This window comes from Tripterygium wilfordii, chromosome 5 (genome assembly GCF_013401445.1).
Source record: "Tripterygium wilfordii isolate XIE 37 chromosome 5, ASM1340144v1, whole genome shotgun sequence".
In the NCBI taxonomy this organism is placed as follows: Eukaryota; Viridiplantae; Streptophyta; class Magnoliopsida; order Celastrales; family Celastraceae; genus Tripterygium; species Tripterygium wilfordii.
The window spans coordinates 11,666,756-11,691,048 of record NC_052236.1 but is presented as its reverse complement, the minus strand read 5'-3'; the positions used below and the strand labels follow the sequence as shown (position 1 = coordinate 11,691,048).

Sequence of the window (24,293 nt, the reverse complement as noted above, 5' to 3'; positions counted from 1 at the left end):
GCTGTGAGGTGAGTTGAAACGCAACCATTCTTTCTACAGGCACTTCCCTTTGTTGTGACACGTCTTACACGCGCCGCATTCGGCTCTATTGTCCCCGAAGTGCGCAATTTCTTTCGTTATCCGTCATTTCCGGCTCAATGGCCGAAGGTGACGGCCACGCGCCTCCGTCGTCGTCCCCTACTTAGATGGACAAGCTATTCGAGGAGTTCCGCACTCAGCTGGAAGATTCTGGATGTTTGCGTTAGCGTATTCGTGCTGTTGCGATGGAGATGAATCCACGACGAGGCTCATGCAAGCCAGTCTCCGACTCGTTCACCAGTCACGGCCTGTACCTGGTAACGAAATTTGATTTCTTTCGTTATTTTTCTTGAGCTTAATTTGATGGATTGGTTTTTGTGTTTTGATTTTTTTTTTTTGGTGAAGAATGAAAGAGATGAGAGGTAAAAGGGTTTTAAATGTCTGAAAATAAGCAACTTAGCTATTGGAGTATGATCTTCTACTGGTGTTTCTTTTCCCTAAACCGAGACAAACAGATATTTTGGGGCCTCAAAAACTCCAGGCGAATTGAGAATCTGTCATTTGGTTGTTTTTTTAAATGGATTGTTTTGTTCTTGTTGGCTATTTTGACTTTTTCCAGAGAGTAATGGCTTGGATGGAAGAAGATAGCAATGAGTTATTCGATCAAAGGCTGGCAAAGGAAAATTATATGTTGAAGAATGCAATGTATCACAAGATTATCCATGCTTAAGTTAGTTGTTTAGATAAGCTAAATAGGTGGCCATGGTTTTGAATACATGAATAGCTACATGCATTAGAAAATTTTAGACACGTGCATGCCTGTGCGTGTGACAATCCTTTCTACTAATGGGATATTGACAAGAAAGTTGTGTAAGAAACTAACTTCTTGCTTTGGTGATTTGGAGTAAAGGTTCTTGAGAAGGCTAAGGCTCAGATTGATGTGCTGAAGGACCAGTACAGTTGACTTGCTGAAGTTCTGCATGAGTTCCCGGGACAGTACGATAGGTGAACAGCGTATCTTAGACACTTCTGTTGCCATATGATTTGTCAAATTTGTTGTGTTTGGTTAGCTTTGTTATGATTTTATATAGGTATTATGGTGACTGGAGGAGTGAAACGCAGTCTGTAGCATCGCTGCTTGCTTTTATGCACTAGCTGGAAACAGGAAATCTTCTTCTGCATTCTAAAGCTGAGGAGAAACTGGGATGTATGTCTGTTCCTATCCTCTGTTGATGATTATCATATACAGTTATTAAAGTGTGTATGAATCTTTGTGGATTCTTACATGATATACTTTTCAGTGAGGTTATTGAACTTCATTTAGTTTAGAATGCCACAGTAAATTTTATGCTCCAGTTCCACTCCATTCAGTTTTTTTTTAGTGAACAACTCGGATTTTGGTTTGGACATTGAGGATTATCTAGTTGGTAATGTCCCAAGTCCTAACTGTTGAGAGACTGATTCTTTGGATGATTGATTACTAGAAATGATTTGCAGGTATATGTTTCACGTCCAACGAAATGGTAAGAGCTACTCTATGGAACCCCAAAAGCATGATCCAGCTAGGTTAGGCAAATGTGAATCCTACTGTTTTTATTTTATTTTTTGGTCATAAAACATCTGGGATGTCATGATAATTGTAAAATGGAGGGTTTTGAAAGACGATTGTATGCTATAAATGAAGAGATTTTTAGGGGTGAGTTGCTTCTCATCTGGGTACGTTTTCTGGTATGGTACTCACCAAATCGATAAATTTCCTAGCGAAGGGTATAATTCTGATGAACAATAATTTTATGATGTAAAAAAACTTGAAGGCTTTAAAAATGAGCTGGAGAATCTAGTCTAGAAACATTCTTATTGTATACTTTCAAATGTTGCAGCCTAGATACGTGGTTAACCAAGTGACCGCTGGGGACTATGACTGCCCAGGAAAGGTGTTGAAGTTCTTAACAGATCTTCATGCTTCCTTCCAAATGCTTAATCTTCGGAATGATTTTCTTCGCTAGAAATTTGATGGTTGGGTTCCATATTGATGTTTGTGTTATTTCTACGTGTCGTATCATTATCTTTATAAGGTCTTTTCGGAATGGGATTTTGCTAGTCTTTTGTTAGAAGGGCTTGAAACCTTCATTTTGCATTTTACAGGTATGAAGTATGACCTCAGAAGAGTGGAGGAAGTTTACTATGATGTTAAGATAAAGAGGCTTGGCTGCGAATGGGGTATTCAACTGGAGATCAAGGAGTTCAGATTTAATCATAGAATGCAGAGTTGGATGTTACTAATAGATATCATCATTATTACGAAGCTGTTCCTGGTGGGTATTATAGAGCCAGGATATTACATTCTGAGAAGGAAGAGATTTGGTTACCATGGAAGCGGGCCTTCGGTTAGTTGCTGTTGTTATGGTTGATTTTCTTTTTGGTTTCTTTTAGTTTTAGTAATAGCTGGAGCTATACCCTATATCTGCACATACACATGAACTTAAGCCTGATGCTTTACATATACATACAGAATATTCATAGCACAAGAGTTATATCCCAAACCAAACTAGCCAAAATCCACAAACATATACCACCTACATATGTATTAGCCCTCAACCACAGCTAACCGCTCTCTGTTTAGCCATTTCCATCATCACCGTTCTCATCGGTACCTTCTTGAGTGTTGGAACTCCGGTCACCATATTGCTGTCTGGGTATGTTGTGATGGTTATTGATGCTTCTTTCCTGGTACTCATCAACATGACTATTTTTATAACCTTCAATAGCTTTGCCTTTACTAACATGTTGTCGTTGCACTTGTCCATATACTCCGCCGATTAAGGCCCTCCTCGGCATGGCGGCCTGACAAGAACTCACCATCATCAGAACCAGAAACAGGGCGACAAGCTTCATATTCATCATCACTTCTTGCTTCTCTATACAACAGTAGTAGTAGGTAGAGGTGATGAGAAACTGAGGAGTTGTATTGTATTTGCACAATATATATAGAGGAATGTGTGTGAGGGTTAACAAAGGGGAAAGGTTGTGTGGGAGTTATCATTTGATTTCATTGCTGTTTGTGGCTTCATTTTTAATGCAAGTCTAATGATGATTGAGTTGGATTTTTTTGTCCCATACTAGCAGCCATAATGGGGAAGTTCCACCATACTAGTAAAGTATACGTGGATACAAAGTCAATCAAGCGTTATTAGCAATAACTTACAATGGACATTTTAAAACAAAAGTATTATATGTTAGTAATTGCAATATGATGTCTCTATTCTTTTAATTGAGAATAACACTATAAAAATGTATCATTTGGATATTCGACATGAGTGTAAATTCAGATCGTCATACTTTCACGTACAAAGGTTACAAGTTTGTTATTTGTATATTCGAAATGAGTTTAAACTCGGGTCGTCAAACTCTCAAGCACAAAGGTTACAAGTGTGTCCTTTGGATATTCGATATGAGTTTAAACTCGAACAGTCAAACTCTCATGTACAAAAGTTTTCAATCCTACGATGTAATAAGTTGGTCAAAATTCAACGAGTGGCTACAAGATGCTACTCTCAATAGGAATCAAACTAAGAAGCTCTCGAATCCATACGGTTTACCCACAAACCACATAAATATCTTAGGGATCCAAAATTCATGCATCTACACATTAGAGTTGGGCATATTGATTCTGGCTTGCAAGTGCAGAGAAGTTTCTGGACAAAGAGAGTGGCGACAAGTTATTCAAATTGGGCATCAATGGTGATTTTGGATGGCTAATCTCTTGCTAACACGTGGTCTAGCTCCTTAGATATCCCAAAATCACTTTAGTGGGTAGGCATTCAGTTTCAAGGTAGCAAGTACCAACCCATCTATGACCAAACACATTCATGTTGGCAATGTTTTATGATGAACACGTGTCAATATTATTATATTGTGATAGAGATGTAAGATTTTTTCAATTCACTTGGGTGATACTCTACTGATAAATCTCTCTGTTCTGACTCGTCCCACCTATGGCGCCAAGCATCGTAGGCCGTTGTCTCTAATCCCGACCAACCATACATGATAACTTGCACGCTAAAATAGACAGAACCTACAACCACTACTTGACATGCCGTCGCCTGCCTGGGTATGGTATTCCTTTCAGCCAACCATGTTAGGCCACGTTTCCTAACACATGTCCGAAGCCCAAAACCACCTTCCCACGACTAACCTATAGTCTGCAGCAATGTGGCCTTCGTCGCCTTTTGGTCGTCCAAAGCTCCGCTATAAATACTCCCTCCTTTCCCCAAAGGAAGGCATGACTTGTTCACTCACACAAATAGCCTAAACACCTGAAGCTCTCCTTGACCGAACCTTCAACCATATTCTCTGCATTTCATCCCATCTCATACCTTGCATCTTACTTGCCTTTTCATCTTGCCTTGAGTTTCTTTCGATTATTAACCTGACCGTTAGAGTTTATTTGGCAGCCACCCCATCGGTGACCAAGTCCCCTTTCGCCCTCAACCCTTCTTAGTTTTCTCAAAATCGACTGTAGGTAAGCTGATTATTCAACGATTATAAATTCGGACATCTACAAAAACTATAAAGTTACTCTTATAAATAAGATATTAATGAGAGTACCACATAAATTAAACCCAAACAACTCGAATAGGTATTATCCGCTAGCACAGTTTTTTGTCCTTAAAAAAAATTCTTTTGGTTGAGAAAGATTATATGGGTGGCTTACACCTAACCAATGTTGGATACAAGTTTTAACACTTACCCAGATTAAAAAAAAAAAAAAACCCAAAACCATGTTAGTGGTTGGGATAAATATTGGCAGTTTGGCATAACCTGCTCAGTAGTAAATTCTTTTGGAACCAGCCAAGAACAAAACAAAATGTTTTGTAATATTGGGAAGGCAGTGCTTCCGAAGAGGAGGCATGGGCAGGTTGGTGAGGCCACTTATCCTATTAAACATTTTTTTCTTGCAGACAGCTAATACTTCTGTTATAACTAAACTGAAGATTGCACGTGCAGAGGCTGAGCCCAACCAAACTCCTATCAAATCATTCAATAACCATCTAATCGGTTATTGGAGGTTTGATCGATTTTTCGGTCCGTTCTCACTAACATACATTTGATAATAACCGATTAAATAGTCGATTCGATTTGACATGATTTTTTTATAACCCTGCGCACGAATTTATTCGAGTTGGCCCTCAAATGTGGGCAGGCCTCATGTGATCCATTCAGCAGCTACTACACAATAACTCCCCACACCACCCCTCCCCCATATCACTTCTTTGTCTAAAAACTCCACAAGCGACAATATATCTCCATGATTTTAGAACTACACGTGAATGCAAATTTAATTTTAGATGTATAGCTAGTTGATGAAGTCCAAAATTGGACTGGTTCCTCGGCTATTCGATAATCCCGTTGCTCGGTTTTAAAACGTATCAAGTGGTTGGACTGAAGTTAAAAAGTGTCTTCTTGAGTATGTTGAGGTGATCTATACAGTAAAAAACGTGAGATTGAGTTCTCCGAGGTGTACCACATGTGACGTTTCGATACTCAAGTAAGCCCAATGGAGAATAGTGCTAAGGAGGTTGCTCGGTACTCAGAGCTCTCTCTTTAGCTAGTAGTCAAAAAGTGAACACGTGAGAGATTTATCTGGGTGGATATCCCCTTCTATATGGTTCAATAGCAACTAATTACTCGTGATTGTGGGCGAGATTTCAAGGGGTGAATCCCCTCTTGATTTCTTTCATGTTCGGCGACGAGTACTCCTCGGTACCCCTAGGTGTTCGGTCACCTAGGGTTACCGAGGTGCAACCTTGTTTGACATTTTCAGTGGAAAGTTGTTCGACATCTCGGTGGGAAGTTGTCCAACACCTCAGTAGCCTTGCTCGTCACCTCGACATCTCAATCTCCTCGTCATCTTGATTTGTCACCACAGCAGTGTGGTGCCACACGCCGTGTTCTGATGTCACATATCGACATATTATTGGAGGGTGATTTTTTGGTATCATCACTAATATTCCAAAAATTACATTTATAGTTTGTTTTCCATGCACCGACATCCCATGCAAGATTGTCAAAACAAAACTATAAAGGCAGAATAATAAACAAATTCATGTTCTTCTAGAAAAATAAGGGCAAACCCTTAGACCCGGTGACAAAATTGTCACAACCCAATTTAAAGGTTATAAATTCAATTCCTAAAATCCCATAAACCCGACCCCACTGAGTTGTGCTTAGAATATCACTTCTCCCTTTCACTCACTTTCCTCGTATTTCATAAGCAGCAGTTTACAGTTTTAAGTTGTAAAATATGTAGGCTGAGAATCTCTATTTCACTTTGACCCACCTAGTACAACAGGACAAATTGTTAAGATACAAGTCGCACATTAAATTGCCACAATCCAACCGAGTGATATATAAGTAAGAGTCTTGTGCCGCTCACATAAGGACACGTTTTTTGAGCTTAAGAATCAATGGCGACAACGCATGAAGAACAAATCCGTGCGAAACCGTGTTTAGGCTTGTATTTCTTAGATGGTATTGGAACAAGACTAAAAAACAAATGATGCCAAAATACGTATTGTATAAACAGTATATTTTCAGGTACAATGTACACAACAACCTGCGATCACTGCAAGAAAAAGTGCAGAACAAAACTATATAATTTTATTTGGTTTGGTAAGATTGACGAGAGTCAAAGATATGAGAATCCTAAGACCATTAAGAGATTCAAAAGAAAAATGTGATCTCCATACTTTTTTCCTTCCCCTGTTTCTCTTCATCCAATCAAGATTTTCTCTTAATTTGGGGATTCATTTTGCAGTCACCATACCTCACCATCTCCTCCTGCATGGTCAGACCATGCAGAGATCCATAAATACTGAAACTTTATCCTCTGAATCCAATGCAATGCCCCCCTATATGAATGAATTAATAAGACTACGTATTCCAGACAAACAAAAAAAAACAAAAAGAAAAAAAAAAGACTAAGTATTGTACGGATGGTACACACTTTTTAAGCCTAAGAATATTTTGAGTGACCATCCAATCCAATTAAACAATCAAACAACAAAGTATTGTAGTCCTTATTCTATTTGTGGGTTCAAACTAGTTGCCAAAACCCAGATAGTTAATGGACTAGTTGGCCTGATCAAGACTAGTGTCGTACAAATTGTACAAACTTCAACAGTTTTACGAATCCCAATGGCTTTTTTACTAGTTATCTCAAATGCTGAGATGATCATATACGATTTCATATGGATCATATGCGTCCATCTCAACTTTTGGGATAGCTCGGACAAAAAACACTGAGATCCTTGACATTTCTGTTCAAGCCCCTGTTTGTTTGTATCTACAGATACACTTGCAAGTGGTGCAAGCTGAACAAAAGTGAAAACTTGAGACACTATTTTCTTGCATACAAAACAAACCCACTTCAATACTTTAACAGCTGCAGAGATCTGCATCAAAGATTTCACATTTACACACAAAACTGATTTCATTTGTGCTTGGAAAAGCTTCTTCTATATTTTACAATATCCTCAAAGTTGATCAAACGAATAAGTGGGATCGCACTTTGCCCGAGACGAGGCTTATCCCCATCCCATCCCTTCTCTTATCTTTTCTTTCTTCCACTCTCAACTTGTGGGGTCTTAACTTTGTGAACTTCGAAAGATCACCGATCAAGCACCATCCCCACTAAAAGCAGAGAGACAGAGAAAGAGAGTGCCTTGCTTTCCTATGTGTTATTATTTCCTAATATTTTGCATGCTAACTATACATCATTCTACGCATGCTCGTACGGTTTCGTATACTTCCAGGGAAGAATCATATTTTCAACTATATATATATATATATTACTCATACTCTTTAACTTACTCTTCCAGCTATGGTAGCTACCTATCATGTCTACCATTTAATGCTTCAAGGACACCGAATACTTCCAATCCTACATTTATATAAGCTTCTCTTACTTGTGTGAACCACCACTGCCAAAGCTCTCATTCTCTACCTTCAAATCAGTAACTCCCTCTCTATCGTTGTCTTTCTACAGAAACACATGAAGATAACGATGGGGAGGATTCTAAGGAGATGCCTAAACAGATGGAGAAAGACAAGGAGTGAAGTCATACCGTGTGCAGCCTGTGAGTGCTGCTGTCAATGGGGTTTCTGGTCTTCCATTCAAGAAGGCAACTCAATTCCCAAAGATGTGCCAAAGGGTCATTTGGTAGTTTATGTAGGGGAGAACCATAAGCGTTTTGTGATCAAAGTCAGCTTGCTCAAGCACCCACTCTTCAGGGCATTGCTTGATCAAGCTCGAGATGAATATGATTTCAGTACCGATTCGAAGCTCTGTATTCCCTGCAATGAGAATCTCTTCCTTGATGTCGTTCGATGTGCTTGCTCACCGCAGGACATACGAATGTTCCTGTGCCTTCAGGGAATTCATCCACGGACTCTCTGCGAAAATTCGATTGATTCATGAGTCTAATCCAATGCTAATATTAGTAATATAGTAGTTATAACGTGTTATATACTATGTATGATTCTAACGTAAAGATTCTGTAGCTATGAGTGCAATTCATTTCAAGAACTGTAAAAGTTTGATCTGATCTGAACTCTGCCTTCTTATGGAAAACAAAAGGTTTAAAATGCAACCTAACCTGACAGAAACCAATTTCAGCACCCAGTAGAAGCCAAACCTCTGCAAAAACAAGCATGTCATGTACGCTTCACTGCCACCGTCATGATAGATGAAGACTCCACTGTCTATATCGAGACACTAAAAAAAGGCCATGGCCATTGCACAGGAGTACTAAAAAGTAAATTGGGGAAGAAAATAGTGTAGTACATGAAGCACATAATCAAATGAGATCATTTAAAACGGTCCATCATCCCAATCTAAAGTCCTTGGGAGTAACCTAATCTAAAACTAACCAAACACATCTCCCACCGTATTAAGTAATGACGGGTCAATTTCAAAGGACATGCAATTGGTCCAGTGACCACGGCTTGTCAGGCTAAGAAAAGATTAATGAAGAAGCTGCAAAATGTACTACCTACAGATGGTATTGTTTCCATCTCCTTGCAGCAGAGACGCCAACAATCCTACACATTCTGCCATTTCAAGAAAGACGCCAATAAAGCGGCTAACACTTTATGACTTTGCAAATCCAAGGAATAAAGCTGGGAGGAACAAGATTCTCGAAAAGTTCCTCATATGCTGCCTCTGCAAAAGATCAGCAAAAGGAAACCGTAGGAGCTACATTTCAATGCAGACAATTACATTAATTGGTATGATTCAAGCCACTCTATTAAGAACAAAATGTAGGAGCTGTATTCAATCAAACTCCACAGGATCTTTTACACTCACGTCGACTCCCAACCATTTTCATCAAAGTGCTCTAATTTCAAGCTAAAATTCCAGCAATCTCAGTTGCCAAAGACTTCAATATTCCATTGTCTCTGACTTAACACGTCAACATTCTAAAAGAACCTCAGCAAATATTGCAGCCAGCAGCCACTGTCTGTAGACGTTTTCTTTCCTTATTAAAAGCTTAAATTTGATACTAGCTGACTACTACTTTCTAAGAGGCACATGCCTGAAACTGGGAAAAACAGTATAGCAAGCCATAAACACTGTTCAAAGACAAACTTGCAAATTTAATGTCACATCTTCTACTCCCTCCATTACCCTTGGTTCAAAGTTCAAACCACCACCACTGCATAACAATGAGAGAGAGAGAGAGAGAGGATCACATAGATTTGCTGGATAAAACTGCTGCATTTGGCTAAAGATATATAATATCCATTTTCACCCAATCAACTCCACATATAAACGACAGGTCAATTTCTCATGCTTATATGCAGAGAGACTTATCTCTCCTTATATTCCTGGACCTCATAAATCCAAGATGTAGATGTAATCTCCAAATGAAAAATATGCATTCAGTGAGGCCAATGTACCCAGTAAAAATTACAAATAACAGAAACCAAAAGGCTATATGAAATCTCACATCATAGAAGAACCAATGCAAAGTTTCTGTTCCATGCTATTTATACTTATATGAGTTATATGCCATAATAAAGACCACGAAGATCAACTTCTGAAAAAAAAAAAAACACAATCATGAGAGTCTGTTCTAAATGCAGAACAAAAGATTCCTCTCATTATAAATCATTGAAAGATAAATATTTGAAAAATAGTGGCAAGCAAATGTACACATGAAGCATTCGGTGGAAAATATACATATGTGGTATATTGCTTCTTGGTAGAAGTACATACAACACATTGCTGGTGTTTGGCATTACATCAAATGATGGCAGTCTGAATCACTGGGGCTGCAATGCAGGAGACAAAAAACACTGAAAGTTTCATTGCATTGCTTTTTTAGCATTACTGTTGAAGCCCGCAATATAAATTGCTGTGACCTTATCACCACCGAGTATCATCTAAGGCCCTCAATTAAGCCCTCCAATTCTCTACGCCCAAACCGCCTACCTTCCGAATTAGCATCCCTACTCCTTGCCACAAAATAGAATATCAGCCAAGCCACCATAAAGTAAACCTCCACAGCTGACTGGAAAATTGCAGCAAGAAATTTCCCAAAAAGCATAGTCAAGACCCATCTTGCAAAAGAACCACAAAGAATAGCTTCAAAACACTTTATTTTTATGGCTTTGTTCATCATAGTTAATATCAAATAACAACCTTCCTTCACTATCTCTCTTCCGCTTCTCCTGTGATCCACTATGGCAATCCATCCATCTAATGCAAATATAAAAGACACAAAGGTATCCAACAAAAACCAGGTAAACAAAAAACCTGAAATCTCCTTCTCAAAACCCCTAATCCATGGAGACATAACCGAGAAGGGCATCAATTTCAATCTGACAAAGAGCTTAAAGAAAGAGTACTGATCCTCAATTTCACCAAAATACCACAGTCCAAGAAGCTGAGTCAATGCATCCCTAACAGCCCATCTCATGAGGATGAACCCAGTCAGCCTTTTGAGACCCAGCTTAGAACCATCCCATAAGAGCCCAACAAATGAACTAAACCTCCCTAACAGATCATTAACAACGGTGATAAAAACAACGCCTAAAACCCATGAATATATAGCAATAAACCCTATAATCACCCAGCCATAAGCAGCAGATAATAAAGAAACAAGGAAAAACAAAGCTGCTGCATCCCGGCGACCAAGCTCCAATCCCTTTATAAAGAACTGCAAATCCACGATCCTCTCGAAATCTTGACCACCTTTTTCTAGGTTAACTGATCCATTCTCTTTTTCTTTGTTATGTTGCTCGTCAGTATTAATGCCATCTTCATTGTTAAAGTTACTGAAATCATCACTTTCTTTATCAAAATGAGAAATTGGGGCTTTGAAAGTAATACCGGTGCGGACAATCTCGGGGAATCTGATCCCATTATCGACGACAAGATCAGAGAATCCCAATCTGGTATCAAAATTCGAGAGAATCACATAACTGGCATTGACGGAGCTCTTGCGTTGGTGCCCAAAGAGCGCGCGATCCGTATCGTCGTCTCCAGAGAAGAAATCGTCATCCAATGTCCCCACGCGCGTAAGGTGAAGAAAGGGACGACGGTGATGACGCAAGCGATGGTGGAGGTCCTGCTGCTGCAGCTCCTGGTGGTGGCCAGCAAGATCAAGACGCGAGAGGAGGGACTTAAGGGAAGCGTCTCGGTCGATGAAGGAGGTGAGGAGGTGAGTCCCATTCTCGACGAGTGTACGGAAGGAGAAGAGAAGGAAAGAGAGGAAGAGGAATGTGAAAAGATTGGAGGTGAAGGTGGAGGTGGTTTGCTTGAAGAGTTGGGTCGTCGTTCGTAGGTGGCTGAGACGGAGGTGATCGGTCATGGCGTGGTGGTGCGGTCGAGATTTTGGGGGATGGAAGAATCAAAGGAGACTGCTTTTTCTGGGTTGATTTCTGCTCCTTTTTACAACTTTTTGGTGGTTTGTGGGAGAAATGAGCGCGTGAGGAAGTGAGAGTGGGGAAGATATGGGATATTTGGATAGCCACCATGTTTTGTCAAATTTAATTATTGAAGAACCTTAGACTATGACTATGTATAGATATTGTAATAATTTTGTTTTTTAGATAATGATTTTTATTCTAGTCTATGTAGCATTTGGATAGTGCAACAACTGTAGAATTTGAAACATTTTTGTCCAATATATTTAATTTTTTTATTCAAGATATAAAGTCACAAACGTCTAATATGTTTAAAGACCCGTGCAGTAAAAGTCACAAATGTCTTATATGTTTAGGTCAAACGTCTAGTATTAATGACCTGTGAAGTTACAAACGTTTAGTCTTAAAAGACATGTGCAATAGAAGTCACAAAAATATAGTCTGTTCACTTGTCTGGGGTCTGTGATTAAAACCACTCTGACTAGCCTAGCCTGTTGTAGAAGTATGTGATTAAAACTACATTAACTTCAACTACAAGGACCCTCGTCACTTATAAGTACATGGCACCAAAAAACAAAAAAAAAAGGGACATGGCACAATGGAGTAGTTGGGCTCAAGAAAAAGACCAATGATTTATGAAACTAGAAAAGAAATAATTAACGTTGCCACAAAATACTTGCCCTCAAAAGGGGGGGCCATGGTATTGGTACACAATCCAAAAGCAATTCCCACATCAGCAGAAGAGTAAAATTCTCCACTCTCCAGGAGGGACATATGTTGCCATACTTGAATAAGTAAAACACAAGTGATTGAGAAACTAACAATTTGGAGCTCAACAAGCAAAACTTTTTAAATAATAATGCTAGAAACCAGGGGGGAAAGTGGAGGAGCTTAGTTAAAATCTGGCTTTTCTGGGTATGTGCAGCCAGACCTTTGGATGATAACATTGGCAGCATAATTGCCAGCTCTCACACATTCTTCAATTGGTTTCCCTTGAACCAACTGTGAGAGGAATCCTCCCACAAATGCATCACCTGGACAAGACAAATAGATTAACTCAGTTTTGGCTAGATGAAACAGTTCACCATGATTATCCACGAAACCGTGATTATCCATGAAACCGTGCCTATCCTAAATGTATGCATTTGGTACTTTAAAAAGTAATTCCAATTGGAAATGACTCTGTCTATGCCACGGCCATCTAACAGGATCGTTTATAAATGGGAAAATATTCTAAGGTCAAGAAGAAACGGAAAAAGTTTCATTGGTTAAAGACTTTAAGCCATTTGACACTAGCATGCCGCTATGGTGGGCTAGTCGTTTTGAACTTCTAAGAACAAGAGATGCAATGGAAAGATATGCTAGTCTATTTGCGAACACATACCTGCCGCATTTGTATCAACAAGTTTTTCTTTAGGTAATAGTATGACCGGGAACTTCTTAACTTTCCCATCCTCCGCCACCACGACGGGATCTGCACCCTGAGTAATAACAGTAATTCTTTTGTACGTTCCAGAAGCTTTGGGCCACTGAGAAATCTTTATGGCTATTTCTTCAACATTATCTGTCTGTTCATCGAAAACAACTTAAGCAGGTCAGCATTTTAAAATAGAAATTATATCTGGTCAAATGAGGCACTGAGCAAGACATTACATTCCAGCCATGAACTTTTGAGAAGGTTCTTGCTTCCGTCTCATTGCCAAAGACATAGTCCATATACCTGAAGCCCAAAAAAAGTCCTGTTTGAAATGTCTTTTTTGAAGTAATCCAACTAAAATAGAAGAAGAAGAAGAAGAGTTGCTTACGGCAAAACTTTCTCCTGTGCATCCTTGAAAAACTCGCAGATAAATGGAGCAGAAAGGTTCATTGTGAATACCTAAAAATAATGTGAGCAGTCCTTTATTCAAACCCTCTTGAAAAGCAATACATAACAGTATAAGAGATATATCTCAAGATATACCTTATTATTTGCAGCCGCATGCTCGGCAACAAGCTGGATGGAGTCTGGCGATACAGTGAGAAAAAACCCAGCTATATAAAAGTACTTGGCTTTCTCAACTGTTCAAAAAAGATTTACAGTCAGTTACTGCGTATCGAATCAGATAAGGGGATAAAAACATATAGCATGCGCACAGATAGAACAGTACCCAATGCCCAATTCTCTGGTCTCTTCAAATGCTCAGATTTGTAGCAATTTGCAGCAGAAAGATTGGCAATGAGTGACCTATCATAAGATTAACTATGAAAAACATAGAACCTTGACATTTCTTGACACAACCATCCAGCATAAATAACAATCTTTTTGGCAGGCAGTGGAAAGAAATTTAGAAACTAGCTTGATTTTAAACTCACCTTTCTCCACCCACAACACAGACAGCACAAGTACCCGTACCTGTAGACTCATCCTCATAATAGTGTGCCTGAAATTGACACACATTAGCAACATTGCCCATTATATAATTTTCTTTCATAGAAAAATACCGTCTTGGATCAATAATCATCTTGAATGTTTCTCACAGGATTAAAGAATGCTATTGGTGTTTTGTGCAACAAAGGCACCCTTGAAGCTAAAGAGTGAGTTTATGGGTCTGTTATAAGTCCCGCAGTGATGCATGCTGCAGAATGTTGGGCAGTTAAGAGAAAACATGCCCAAAAGACAAACGTAGAAAACATAGGAATGTTGTTCTGGATGTGAGGATAGTCGAAAGACATACAAGGAATAAAGCCACTTGATCCAGGGTAGAGGTAGCTAAAATTGAAGACAAGATGATGAGCACCCTTGTTTAGACATCTTGCTACTCTTGGGCAAAAAGTGGAGAAAATTAAGCATGAGACACTGAAAAGAGAAGATGAAGGCCCAAAAAGACAGGGACAGAAATAAATAAATAAATATATATATGTAAATGCTATAGGGTCAGCAGAGGGTGTAACTTCAGATAGGATTCAATGTTGTGGATTTCAACTAACCTTCCTGATTGATTGATATAGCTGACACCAAAATGCTTTGGGATTAAGGCTTTCAATTACGATGACAATATATGATTATTTCATAGCATAAACACCCAGCGCGCGTACACACAAATTAACTCACAACGTAGTCTAAATATGAAATAAGTATACCATATAAGAAAGGATTTTTGGGATGAAGGAATCTGACTGTGCTGATGCGATCGTGATTACAATTACATAGCATGTACACCCAAGCAAAGACGCACACGCGCACAGAATCACTTCATTTCGCAGTCTAATTGGAAATAAGTAAACCACATAGGAAAAGGAAATTATATCTGTTGAAAAACTTACATTAACACCTGCAAGGGCTGCGTTCTTCTTCATTTCTTCTCCAAACTTGTCCTTCCCAATGCAGCCCATATAGCTTGTTGCACCAGGAGTTTGAAGCATCCACTGCAAAATGCAAAATGAAAGTCATCTTACCTAGGTTGAAGTTTAATCACGAAACTCCATAAAGGATTCGTAGTATACCTGAGCAACTTTAATTGAATTTTGAGTAGCACCTGCATACAATACGATTCACAAAAGCAATTATATAAGCCTATAAAATAATAGCATCTAATGTTATTTTGAGAAAATAATTATATGTTTAAGCATCACCTCCCGCGATGTACTCCACGTTGTACTTGCTAGACATTTCCTCATACCTGGATAAACATTCAGGTCATATCAGGCTTACCACCTTGGTGATCATTCTGTGGTTGAGCTAAGGCACTAGCACGGCACTAGTATATAATCATTTGAACATGAAAAATTGCAAACTACCCTCCTAAGTGGTTCATAATCTACTACATAATAACAGTACCCATATTTAAAGTGTTAGTATACTTGACAAGCAAAGACCTGGAAGCTAAAACAACAGAAACATATGCAACCAAAAAGTTCAATTTAATCAAGGTACTGACATCCAACCGCATCACAGCAAAGACTGGTAAAGAACTAGCATAGCAAGATAAAACACCGAGCATGATAAGAAACCTGTTACCATATAACCTTTTCAAGTTAACAGTATGAGGAAAAATTAGGCAACAAAGTGATCACAATCTTAATTATTGGGATAAATCCAAAGAAATTGCTTACATTGGTACGTGCTTCTCCTCTGCAAGAATTGCATTATTCAACTTGATGTCATACCTTTGACCAAAAAACATAAAACCAAATTAGATCTCGCAGCAATGAGGGTGAGAATATCTGTAAAAGCATGTAATTCTTCGTTCAACTTCAATAAATTATGTTGGGTAAAATTCAATATAAACCCACATTAAGCAATGTGGAACACTAACATTTCATCCCACAGTTAAGGCTTCCCTGAAACAGTTAGTTTCTCTACTTGAATAAATGGGAGGTGTTAAGTTGACTCCATCCCGAAGGCCTAATCAAACCTTCCAACACCCCGTAACGAGAAACACCATTCAGTCAAAAGCCTAACAATCCTCCTATTCCGTATAATGAAACAAAAAAAGATGGCTAGATAATATTGTGGGATGGTATTAAGATCCCATAACTGTAGTTTTGCACCGACCCAGTAAGATCGAAATGCAAATCCATCACGCGATTGGTTGCAACATTGAATAACAGTAATCAGCCAAATGAGATCCAAAGACGAAGAAAAAGTCAAAACCTATGAATCATGATCTACGCAACTAAATTACGAAGCAACACATCCAAAACAGATATCATATTGAGAAGCAAAAATCTACACAGTGACTCAATTGTAAACAAAATTGAGATCTGAACCGATGTGGACATACTTGTTCAAGAACTCCTCGTCGACAACAGCCGAGATATCCAAGAGGGGATTGCCCATCCCCAACAGAATTCCCTCGGACGCCATTACAAGCCGAAATGGAAGTGTGAAAATTTACGGAGATTAACACACAGGGAGGAAAAAAAAAATTTGCAGATGCAGATTGTAGTGGTAGATCTGGGTGTGTGTAAGGCGCTTAAAAGGGCAGTAGGAGAGTAATCCGTGGAGTCTCAATCTCTCACCAACCCAACCCTAGCGATGGTCCACGAGGAACCCACTTTGCGGTAGGTGTTTTGACCTTTTTTTTTTTTTTTTTACATAAATTAGTTTTTATTTATTGTGTGTGTTGTCTACTCGTGTGGTGAAGTAAAATGAGTTGTGGTGGCAAAGGGGAAAGACAACTTTTGATTATTAAAATATTTGATAAATTTAATTTAGTCACTTATTTTATAAATGTTTCAATTTAGGTATTTAAATTTTTAAAATGTTTTAAATTAGTCACACGGACACGAACAGATTTTAGAGAGTTCGGACAGTAATTAACTGTGGTGACATCAAAAAATAATTGAAATTTTAATTGATGTGGCATGATGACTTGGATATTTGTCATATTTTTCAAAAAAAAACTAATTACACAAGCAAAAAATGAACCCAAAAAAAAATAAAAATACCAAATACTTATTCTAGAACGAACCGCTGCAAGAACCACAAACTCAAATCTCTCCTCAAATCAATACCACCAACTACAATAATAACACAGACCGCTCACATCAGCCTAAATTAGTTGATTTTGACTATATTGTGCCATGTGGTATGGTTGACTGTCCGAATTGGGCGAAAATTGCTTGTGTGACTAGTTTGGAACAGTTTAGAAATTTGGATACCCAAATTGAAATGTTTATAAAATGAGTAACTGACTTGAACCTGATCAAATATTTCAATGATCAAAAGTTGTCTTTCCCATGCCAAAGAATATTTGGTGTGACACAAAAAATGATGTGTCAACGTAAGGGTAAAATTGAATATTTTTCATTGATATCAATTCAATTATGATAAATTTTTTTTTTTTAAAAATGGAATAATAAAATTGGTTGAGAGAAAAATTGGAAAAAATATCTTGTTTTAACATTGAAAATGCAATCAATCGCGTTGTGTCGAGAGTTGAAGCAACTTATTGTAGGTAGTTCAGTTTCAAACTCATCACGGTGCAGTGATATTATAACACACCGCTCGGCCAAACACTTTTTTGTCTAAACACGATGTGTTCAAGTCAAAAGTGTGTTCGGCAAGTGTAACATGTAAACACACCGCCAAAAGCACCATAAACTAAATCGTGCTACTCACTTTGAAGTACAATTGACATTAAACCCTAGCTATTACGAAGCCCATACAACTATTCTTAATAAGGCCCATCTTAGTGAGTGGGCTTTAGTTCATCATCGGATCCAATTAGATTTTGAAATTTTCAATTTGCTGCCTAAATCCCAAAACCCATCTCAATTAAATTGAATTAAAGTGACTTACAATACTTTAAAAAAAAATTTATTTTTTTATTCAAATTTTTTTTCTACTGCTGATGAGTAATGGGGTGTATTACATAGACGCCCATAAAGATGACGTGTCTCATCCTGATGATCAGGGTTCGAATCTCTCTCTGTTTTAAAATGATTGTATTACATAGCACAACAAACCAATACAAACTTCATGTCAAAAAATACCATCCAAATCATAAAAAGAAAGCATGATAATGTCATGCTAGCTACTAATACATTGAATGACCTTAGAACATGCAATTCATTCTTAATTTGCTTCCTTTCTGCATGAATTCTTAACATATAATAACATGATGAAAAACTCTTAATTTCTGGACAAAAAAGAGCAAGTGAGAAGACTGTTTTGGTTCATTGATGGCTGCTGCCGGGGTGACATTCAAGATCCTTGGGGCTGGATATTATGAAGCTGTTGAAGTAAGTTATTATACCTATTTGCCACTGTCTGCAACAGTTCTTGATTTGAAAAAGAAGATTGCATCCTTCTACCGTGTACCGGTTGAGAGGCAAATTCTCCAATGCATTGAAGCAGAGGATTTGCAGGACGATCGCACCATCGAATCCTATCATTTTGATCGCAACAATCATGTCAACGTACTCCTCTTGGTTGCTAAACAACCCGCTCCTGCTCCTGCTTCTGTTGAAAAATCTAACATTCAGATGAAGGAAGAAGGCGAGAAGAAGAACATTGATGATGCTAAGGATGATGAAACTGATATTCAGAAGAAGCAAGGTGAGAAGAACACCGAAGCCAAGGAGGATTATTGACTATTGTAAGATGTTTTTAAGTTTGCAAATGTAGTAAAGAAATAAATGCCTTCTCATGGCTGGTATTACTAGTTAAATCATTTCTGAACTATAAAAAGGAATGCCAATGTGTAGTGGTTTATATTTATAAACAAGCGGACAGAACCCAATTCACAAATCATGACTTTTGAGAATAAATGCGACCCTACCCATTAGTGTCGTGAGCCAAATTTAGGCCCATTAACATGTGCTCCCCCAAGGTCCATTTGCTAACAATTAGGTTGCATTCCATTATAATATGCACCTTAATTTTTTCCTAAAATTTGCCATCCAAGTTCCAACAGTTTCACATCTACTGTACTATCCTTTTGTTTGTTAATGAAGGTAGAGCCATCCATCTCTTGCATTGAACCAGTCACTCAGCACACAGACGTATCAAATGAGACTCAGAGAAGCTCTTGACCCAGTGAAGCATTTTCATTACAAAGGAAGGATGAGTCATAGGGTTTTCAAGTTATAATTTTACTGTTATCAGATTATGCTCCACAATCCTATTGTACTCCACTTGGATTGCTGATTTTGTGGTCATATATATATATATAGAGATGTTTATTGTGCATTTAGACTTCATTTGTCTAAGAGAGCTAGATAATTATAAGAGAAGAAGATGACATTATTGTAATTTTAAGCAAGGGTCGCCTTCTTTGGGTAAGGCTACACACCTTGGGCTGATGTCTGTCCTCTACTTGCCGACCCTTGCTCGGGCTGAAGATCCCAGTACTCACATAAGAAGAATACTTTAGCACAAGTAGTGGACTCCATAACACAAAAGGGGGCCCATTAAGACATATTGAACATAAAAAAGCCTGCCCCCTCTCTCTCTTTTTTTGAACCCACCGAAAGCACAGACTATCGGACTACATTCCAATGGTAAATTCTAGGGCGACATGTAATACCTACAAATCACATGGGCTGGTTAAGTCCTTGAGGGTTAGAACCTGCGACTTTGATGAGAGATCGATGAACAAGTGACTTTGAGAACAAACGTTAAGAAGTTCAAACAACTAATTTAAACATCTGAGCCAACCAACGATTTTTTGTTCTCTCTCAATTTACAAACCCTAGATCGGGCGAAGGTGCTTTGCATTGATGTTTACATCTTCTTGTTCTGTTATTAGGGAGCTTGAATACTTTCCAGTTTCCACTCTCCATCACTCTCAATTCAATTCTCTCTCTGTACAAGTCTGTGCTTCTGCTTAATCTCTGTACTTCTCTACTCATCTTTTCCTGTTTTGAGAATTATTCTCTTTGGTCTTTTCTAAACTTGGCTCAGATCCCAAACTTGTGTCAAAACTAAGAGAGACTAGAAACAGAGATAGAGAGATGAATGCTTGTCGTAAATCTACACCCCATACATTTCAATTATAATGTTCGTTTTAGGTTGTCCCGTACCCGTAGATACATCGGGTCCACACGACTTTGTTTCTCCCAAGCTAACAAGTGGGTCAAGACCCAACTCTCTCAACTAGGGAAAATGCCTAGTTGAAAAGTTAGGGGTGGACTTACCCTTATTAAGGAAATTATAATTCATACATCTATCGATATGAGATTCCAACAATCCTAAAAGATTCCAACAATCCTATACCCAAAAACAATTTAATAAGTAAAGAAACAGACAAAATCTATTTGCTAGAGACTGCACTGGTCCTGATATCAATACAAGTAGGCGCAAAATAAATATTTCACCATCACTAATTCATTACCATGTGATTTGTTTGTTTCCTGTAGAACTAGTAGCTCAAAAAAAGTCACATGCTCCCTGGCTCCTCCAACCTAACCATCCCCATAAGAATAGCTGTTATATAGTATCCGGTTCAAGTTGGCATGACTACAAGTCTATGTAGTGTCAAGTTTAGTGGTGTTGGACGATACTATCAGAAAACGTGATTTTTGTGACGAAAATTTTTGTTGCAACATGATTTTGGATTATTTATTAATTATTTATTCAAAAATATGAAAAATAACACTAAAAGTCAAAATACTATAGGATAGAAGTAACTAATACCAAGGACTCTATCAAATGATAAGTTACGGGCATTTAAAATACAATACTAGTAATTTATAAGACTAGATTAAATCCATTTGATGGGCCTTTAAAATTAATACAATAATTTATAAAACTAAATCCATCTTATTGGGCCTTTTAAATTTCTTATGGGTAATAAGAAATTTTACTGGTGTCAAAATAAAAAATTGAGTAGTGTCAAAAATCAATTTTATAAATAAGTATATGAAAAAAAAATTATTGGTGTCAACTGACACCACAACAACACACTTGGGTCTGCTCCTAGGAATACAAAGTCGTGCTGCTAGTATGAGCTGACCCAAAGCGGATAAAATGTCACTAGTGCTGAGAAATGAGCTGTTACGTATAAGTCCATTTTCAATACTTGGAACAAGTCAAGGTGTGTGTGGGGCAACATTGCATGGATCACGCTTCAACATGGAGTTATGGGTTGGTTAGGTGGGATGTATGGTGTTTAACCAATTTTCTGGTTTCCCTTGGACCTCACAATCTCTCTATATATATTAATTATTCTTTTTATTTTTAAATTCTTGGAAAAATTAATTACAAGCTTCAGTTCATATGATTGGTTGTCACGTTTAGTTAGAAAAATCAATCAATGCACATACATATATACATACATATATATATATATATATTTATATTGGGACTAAGACATTCAACAATTAATGGGATATTTCATTGCCTCTCAAACCTTCCACTTACCTTACCTAACCCCCTCAAGAGATCACCACTAGTTTTTTAGGTAAAAAATTTCTATCAAAACCTAATTTCCTGCAGGTTTCCATGCACACTAAAAAGGTAAATGTGTTGTGTGGATCACTCTAATTGGTATGAAATAAAATTTGCTATAAGTATCACTCCTAGTTCTATATATAGTGAAGATATATATATGTTTGGATTTGTATATATAGAACAGTACTGATGTTGATGTGTTTGTTAGATATATTATTCACATCAATCATGGATTCTCGTTGATTTTATGATAAATTCATGTAACGATCTTAAATTTTTTTTGAGATGAAACCTCAAATGATGTAAACAAGAAATTAACTCATAACCTAGCAATTAAAAGAAAGTAAAAGTCTTTTTTGGAAGTTGTAGATTTATTTTTTTTTTACCTTGAGTTTGTACATGAAATTACTATTTATTTGCCTGACATGTTTGGTTTAGAGGCTATCATACAGACCCATAAATCTAACAAGTGCATGATCTATCTCATATTAAAAAAAAGTAAAATTAATGTCCGTGGAAAACAAAATGTAATTTTAAAAGAGTACATATATACTACAACGCCCAAATATTGTTCACCATTAACCCTCAATCCATACGACACGTGAGATATTCGTTAATTGTAAACACATGTGTAAGGTTCCCTAAACATTCAACAAGCCTGTTGAATGAGATTTAAAATGGACGTAAACATATAGTTAGCCCTTACCCAAAGCAGTCAGAGCTAGGGCTTTGCGCACTAGGTTTACCCAAGGTACTACAATTTTTGAAATTTGTTTACACCTAACCAATTAGTCTGGCATCTCATCCCAAAATCCCTCCTCCCTCTCCTCTCTCTCAGGCCTCAATACTCACGTACAAGACACATGAATATCGTCTCATTTTACAGGAATTTTTTTATTGCGATAGATCAGTAACATTTTATGTTGCCGTTATGAACACCAAAGTGGCTAGGGTTGATCTTGGGACAAAGCATTTTTCTTTTTAAAATTTGATCCTGTTTCAACAACTATGGCTACTACCAATACCAAAATATTCCATGGGACATTGGTTGGGTTGGTGTTCCACTGACATTTGAGCCTTTTGTTTATTCAACAAGGTAAAGGGATTTCCATTGACCAGCTGACCTAAGTCATTAACAAATTTTTAAAAAAGAAATCAAGAACAAAAAAACGATAGTGGGTCTCATTTGACCAAACCACACTTGTATATGCGTACATGCACACATACAATTTCCACAAAGTCTAGGGGGATCGACTGAATGAGGTTTCATCATTGATTCTCTTTTGTTATAGACAAAATGAATGCAATGATAAGAACAAAGAGGATAAACTTGTCATTCAACAAATAGGGTATACTTGCCTACTTTGATGAACGAGAATTTTACCTTTATATATCGTTAAATTGAGTACTCACTTTCCCATATTAAAGAGATTATATGAATATATATGAGTGGCGAGGTGGAATATTTTTCTTGAAATAAATCTATGAGTGTTTGCAACACAGAATTTAAGTGTTGCAAACAGTGAGGGGAAGGTATGAACACCGAGGTATTCCACAACGAACAATATTGATTCAGAAATCGAGTACTCACTTGGGTAATCACTCTCCCAAACTAAAGACGAATGGGTTCCAGTAGCACATTATGTCATTTTCGTAATAAAAAGTGAAATATGTTATTTATGTAATTAATTTTTAAAATAAGGTTACTATCGAAAATGATATAGGACTAAATAAGGCTAATATGTTGCTGCCACTGAAGTTGCAGTTATTTACAAGTTTTATCAGCTAGTAGAAATCATTTTGGTGGGCTTGAATTGGTTGGGTTGATTTGGAGCAAATGTCCGAATTCAATGAAATTTGACTGGCTGAAACGAAACAAAAATGATAAAGATCTCAATAATAACCATCCCAACAGTGTGTGGCAAGCATTCGTTGGATGTGGTTTTCAATGAGCCCCTTGCTATGATGTCACCACACCCAATGGATGCATGCCACACACTACTGAGATGATTCTGGAATAGTTACTACTGAGATCCCTAGCTTTGTTGGAAGCGAAATGACATTTTGATTTCTGAACTGAACTAGGTGCATTGACCCTTGGCCCCAACCTCGTTTCGTCAGATTCCATCGTTTCGGGTCTCAAACGGGTCATTTTCTGTTTTCAAGGGTATTTTTATGATTTTATGTTTTAGCTCATATTAGGGTTGTAGTCGACCTTAGTGGTCATTATCTATTATTTTATAAAACATATTAAAAACCTAAAAAGTTTTCTCTCAAATTTCTAATGGATTCTAGTATTATTCTTTTCATCAAACGTTGATTTGATTCATTACTGTTTTCTTTTATTGATCTGCCTGCATCAGGAAAAAAAACCTCAAATTTAGGCAAAAACAAGTAGCTAAAGGAAGTACATTTATGGTCATATTTTTTACCATTTACATAACATTTCTTTAATCAACAACATGGT

General features: G+C 37.6%; 3 protein-coding genes and 1 pseudogene across 3 annotated transcripts; 2 read left to right on the top strand and 2 right to left on the bottom strand.

The window, feature by feature from the left end:
* The first annotated feature begins 30 nt into the window (after positions 1 to 30).
* Positions 31 to 3,122, top strand: LOC119998111 (annotated as a pseudogene).
* Positions 3,123 to 6,942: 3,820 nt separating this feature from the next.
* LOC119998631 (auxin-responsive protein SAUR36) lies at positions 6,943 to 8,497 on the top strand. Its single transcript, XM_038845969.1, has one exon. The coding sequence runs from the start codon at positions 8,072 to 8,074 to the stop codon at positions 8,495 to 8,497; it is 426 nt and encodes a 141-aa protein (XP_038701897.1). The 5' UTR covers positions 6,943 to 8,071.
* Positions 8,498 to 10,032: 1,535 nt separating this feature from the next.
* Positions 10,033 to 12,034, bottom strand: LOC119998786. The gene has a single exon (XM_038846216.1). It carries the CDS (start codon positions 11,892 to 11,894, stop codon positions 10,461 to 10,463), a length of 1,434 nt encoding a protein of 477 aa, XP_038702144.1. The 5' UTR covers positions 11,895 to 12,034; the 3' UTR covers positions 10,033 to 10,460.
* Positions 12,035 to 12,556: 522 nt separating this feature from the next.
* LOC119999015 (adenosine kinase 1) lies at positions 12,557 to 16,957 on the bottom strand. Its single transcript, XM_038846505.1, has 12 exons — positions 16,713 to 16,957; positions 16,042 to 16,095; positions 15,562 to 15,608; positions 15,433 to 15,464; positions 15,253 to 15,354; positions 14,302 to 14,369; positions 14,097 to 14,173; positions 13,910 to 14,007; positions 13,755 to 13,825; positions 13,603 to 13,669; positions 13,334 to 13,517; positions 12,557 to 12,983 (listed from the first exon to the last, which is right to left on the bottom strand). Exons 1-12 carry the CDS (start codon positions 16,793 to 16,795, stop codon positions 12,841 to 12,843), a joined length of 1,026 nt encoding a protein of 341 aa, XP_038702433.1. The 5' UTR covers positions 16,796 to 16,957; the 3' UTR covers positions 12,557 to 12,840.
* Between the last annotated feature and the right edge of the window lie 7,336 nt (positions 16,958 to 24,293).

Bases quoted from the DNA above. Each gene is read 5' to 3' on its own strand.
- LOC119999015 (XM_038846505.1), bottom strand. From the start codon at position 16,795: ATGGCGTCCGAGGGAATTCTGTTGGGGATGGGCAATCCCCTCTTGGAT. The intron at 14,174-14,301 runs GTGAGTTTAAAA...ATCTTATGATAG, and splicing joins TGTGTTGTGGGTGGAGAAAG to GTCACTCATTGCCAATCTTT. The intron at 12,984-13,333 runs GTATGTGTTCGC...TGTCTTGTCCAG, and splicing joins TGTTGATACAAATGCGGCAG to GTGATGCATTTGTGGGAGGA.
- LOC119998786 (XM_038846216.1), bottom strand. From the start codon at position 11,894: ATGACCGATCACCTCCGTCTCAGCCACCTACGAACGACGACCCAACTC.
- LOC119998631 (XM_038845969.1), top strand. From the start codon at position 8,072: ATGAAGATAACGATGGGGAGGATTCTAAGGAGATGCCTAAACAGATGG.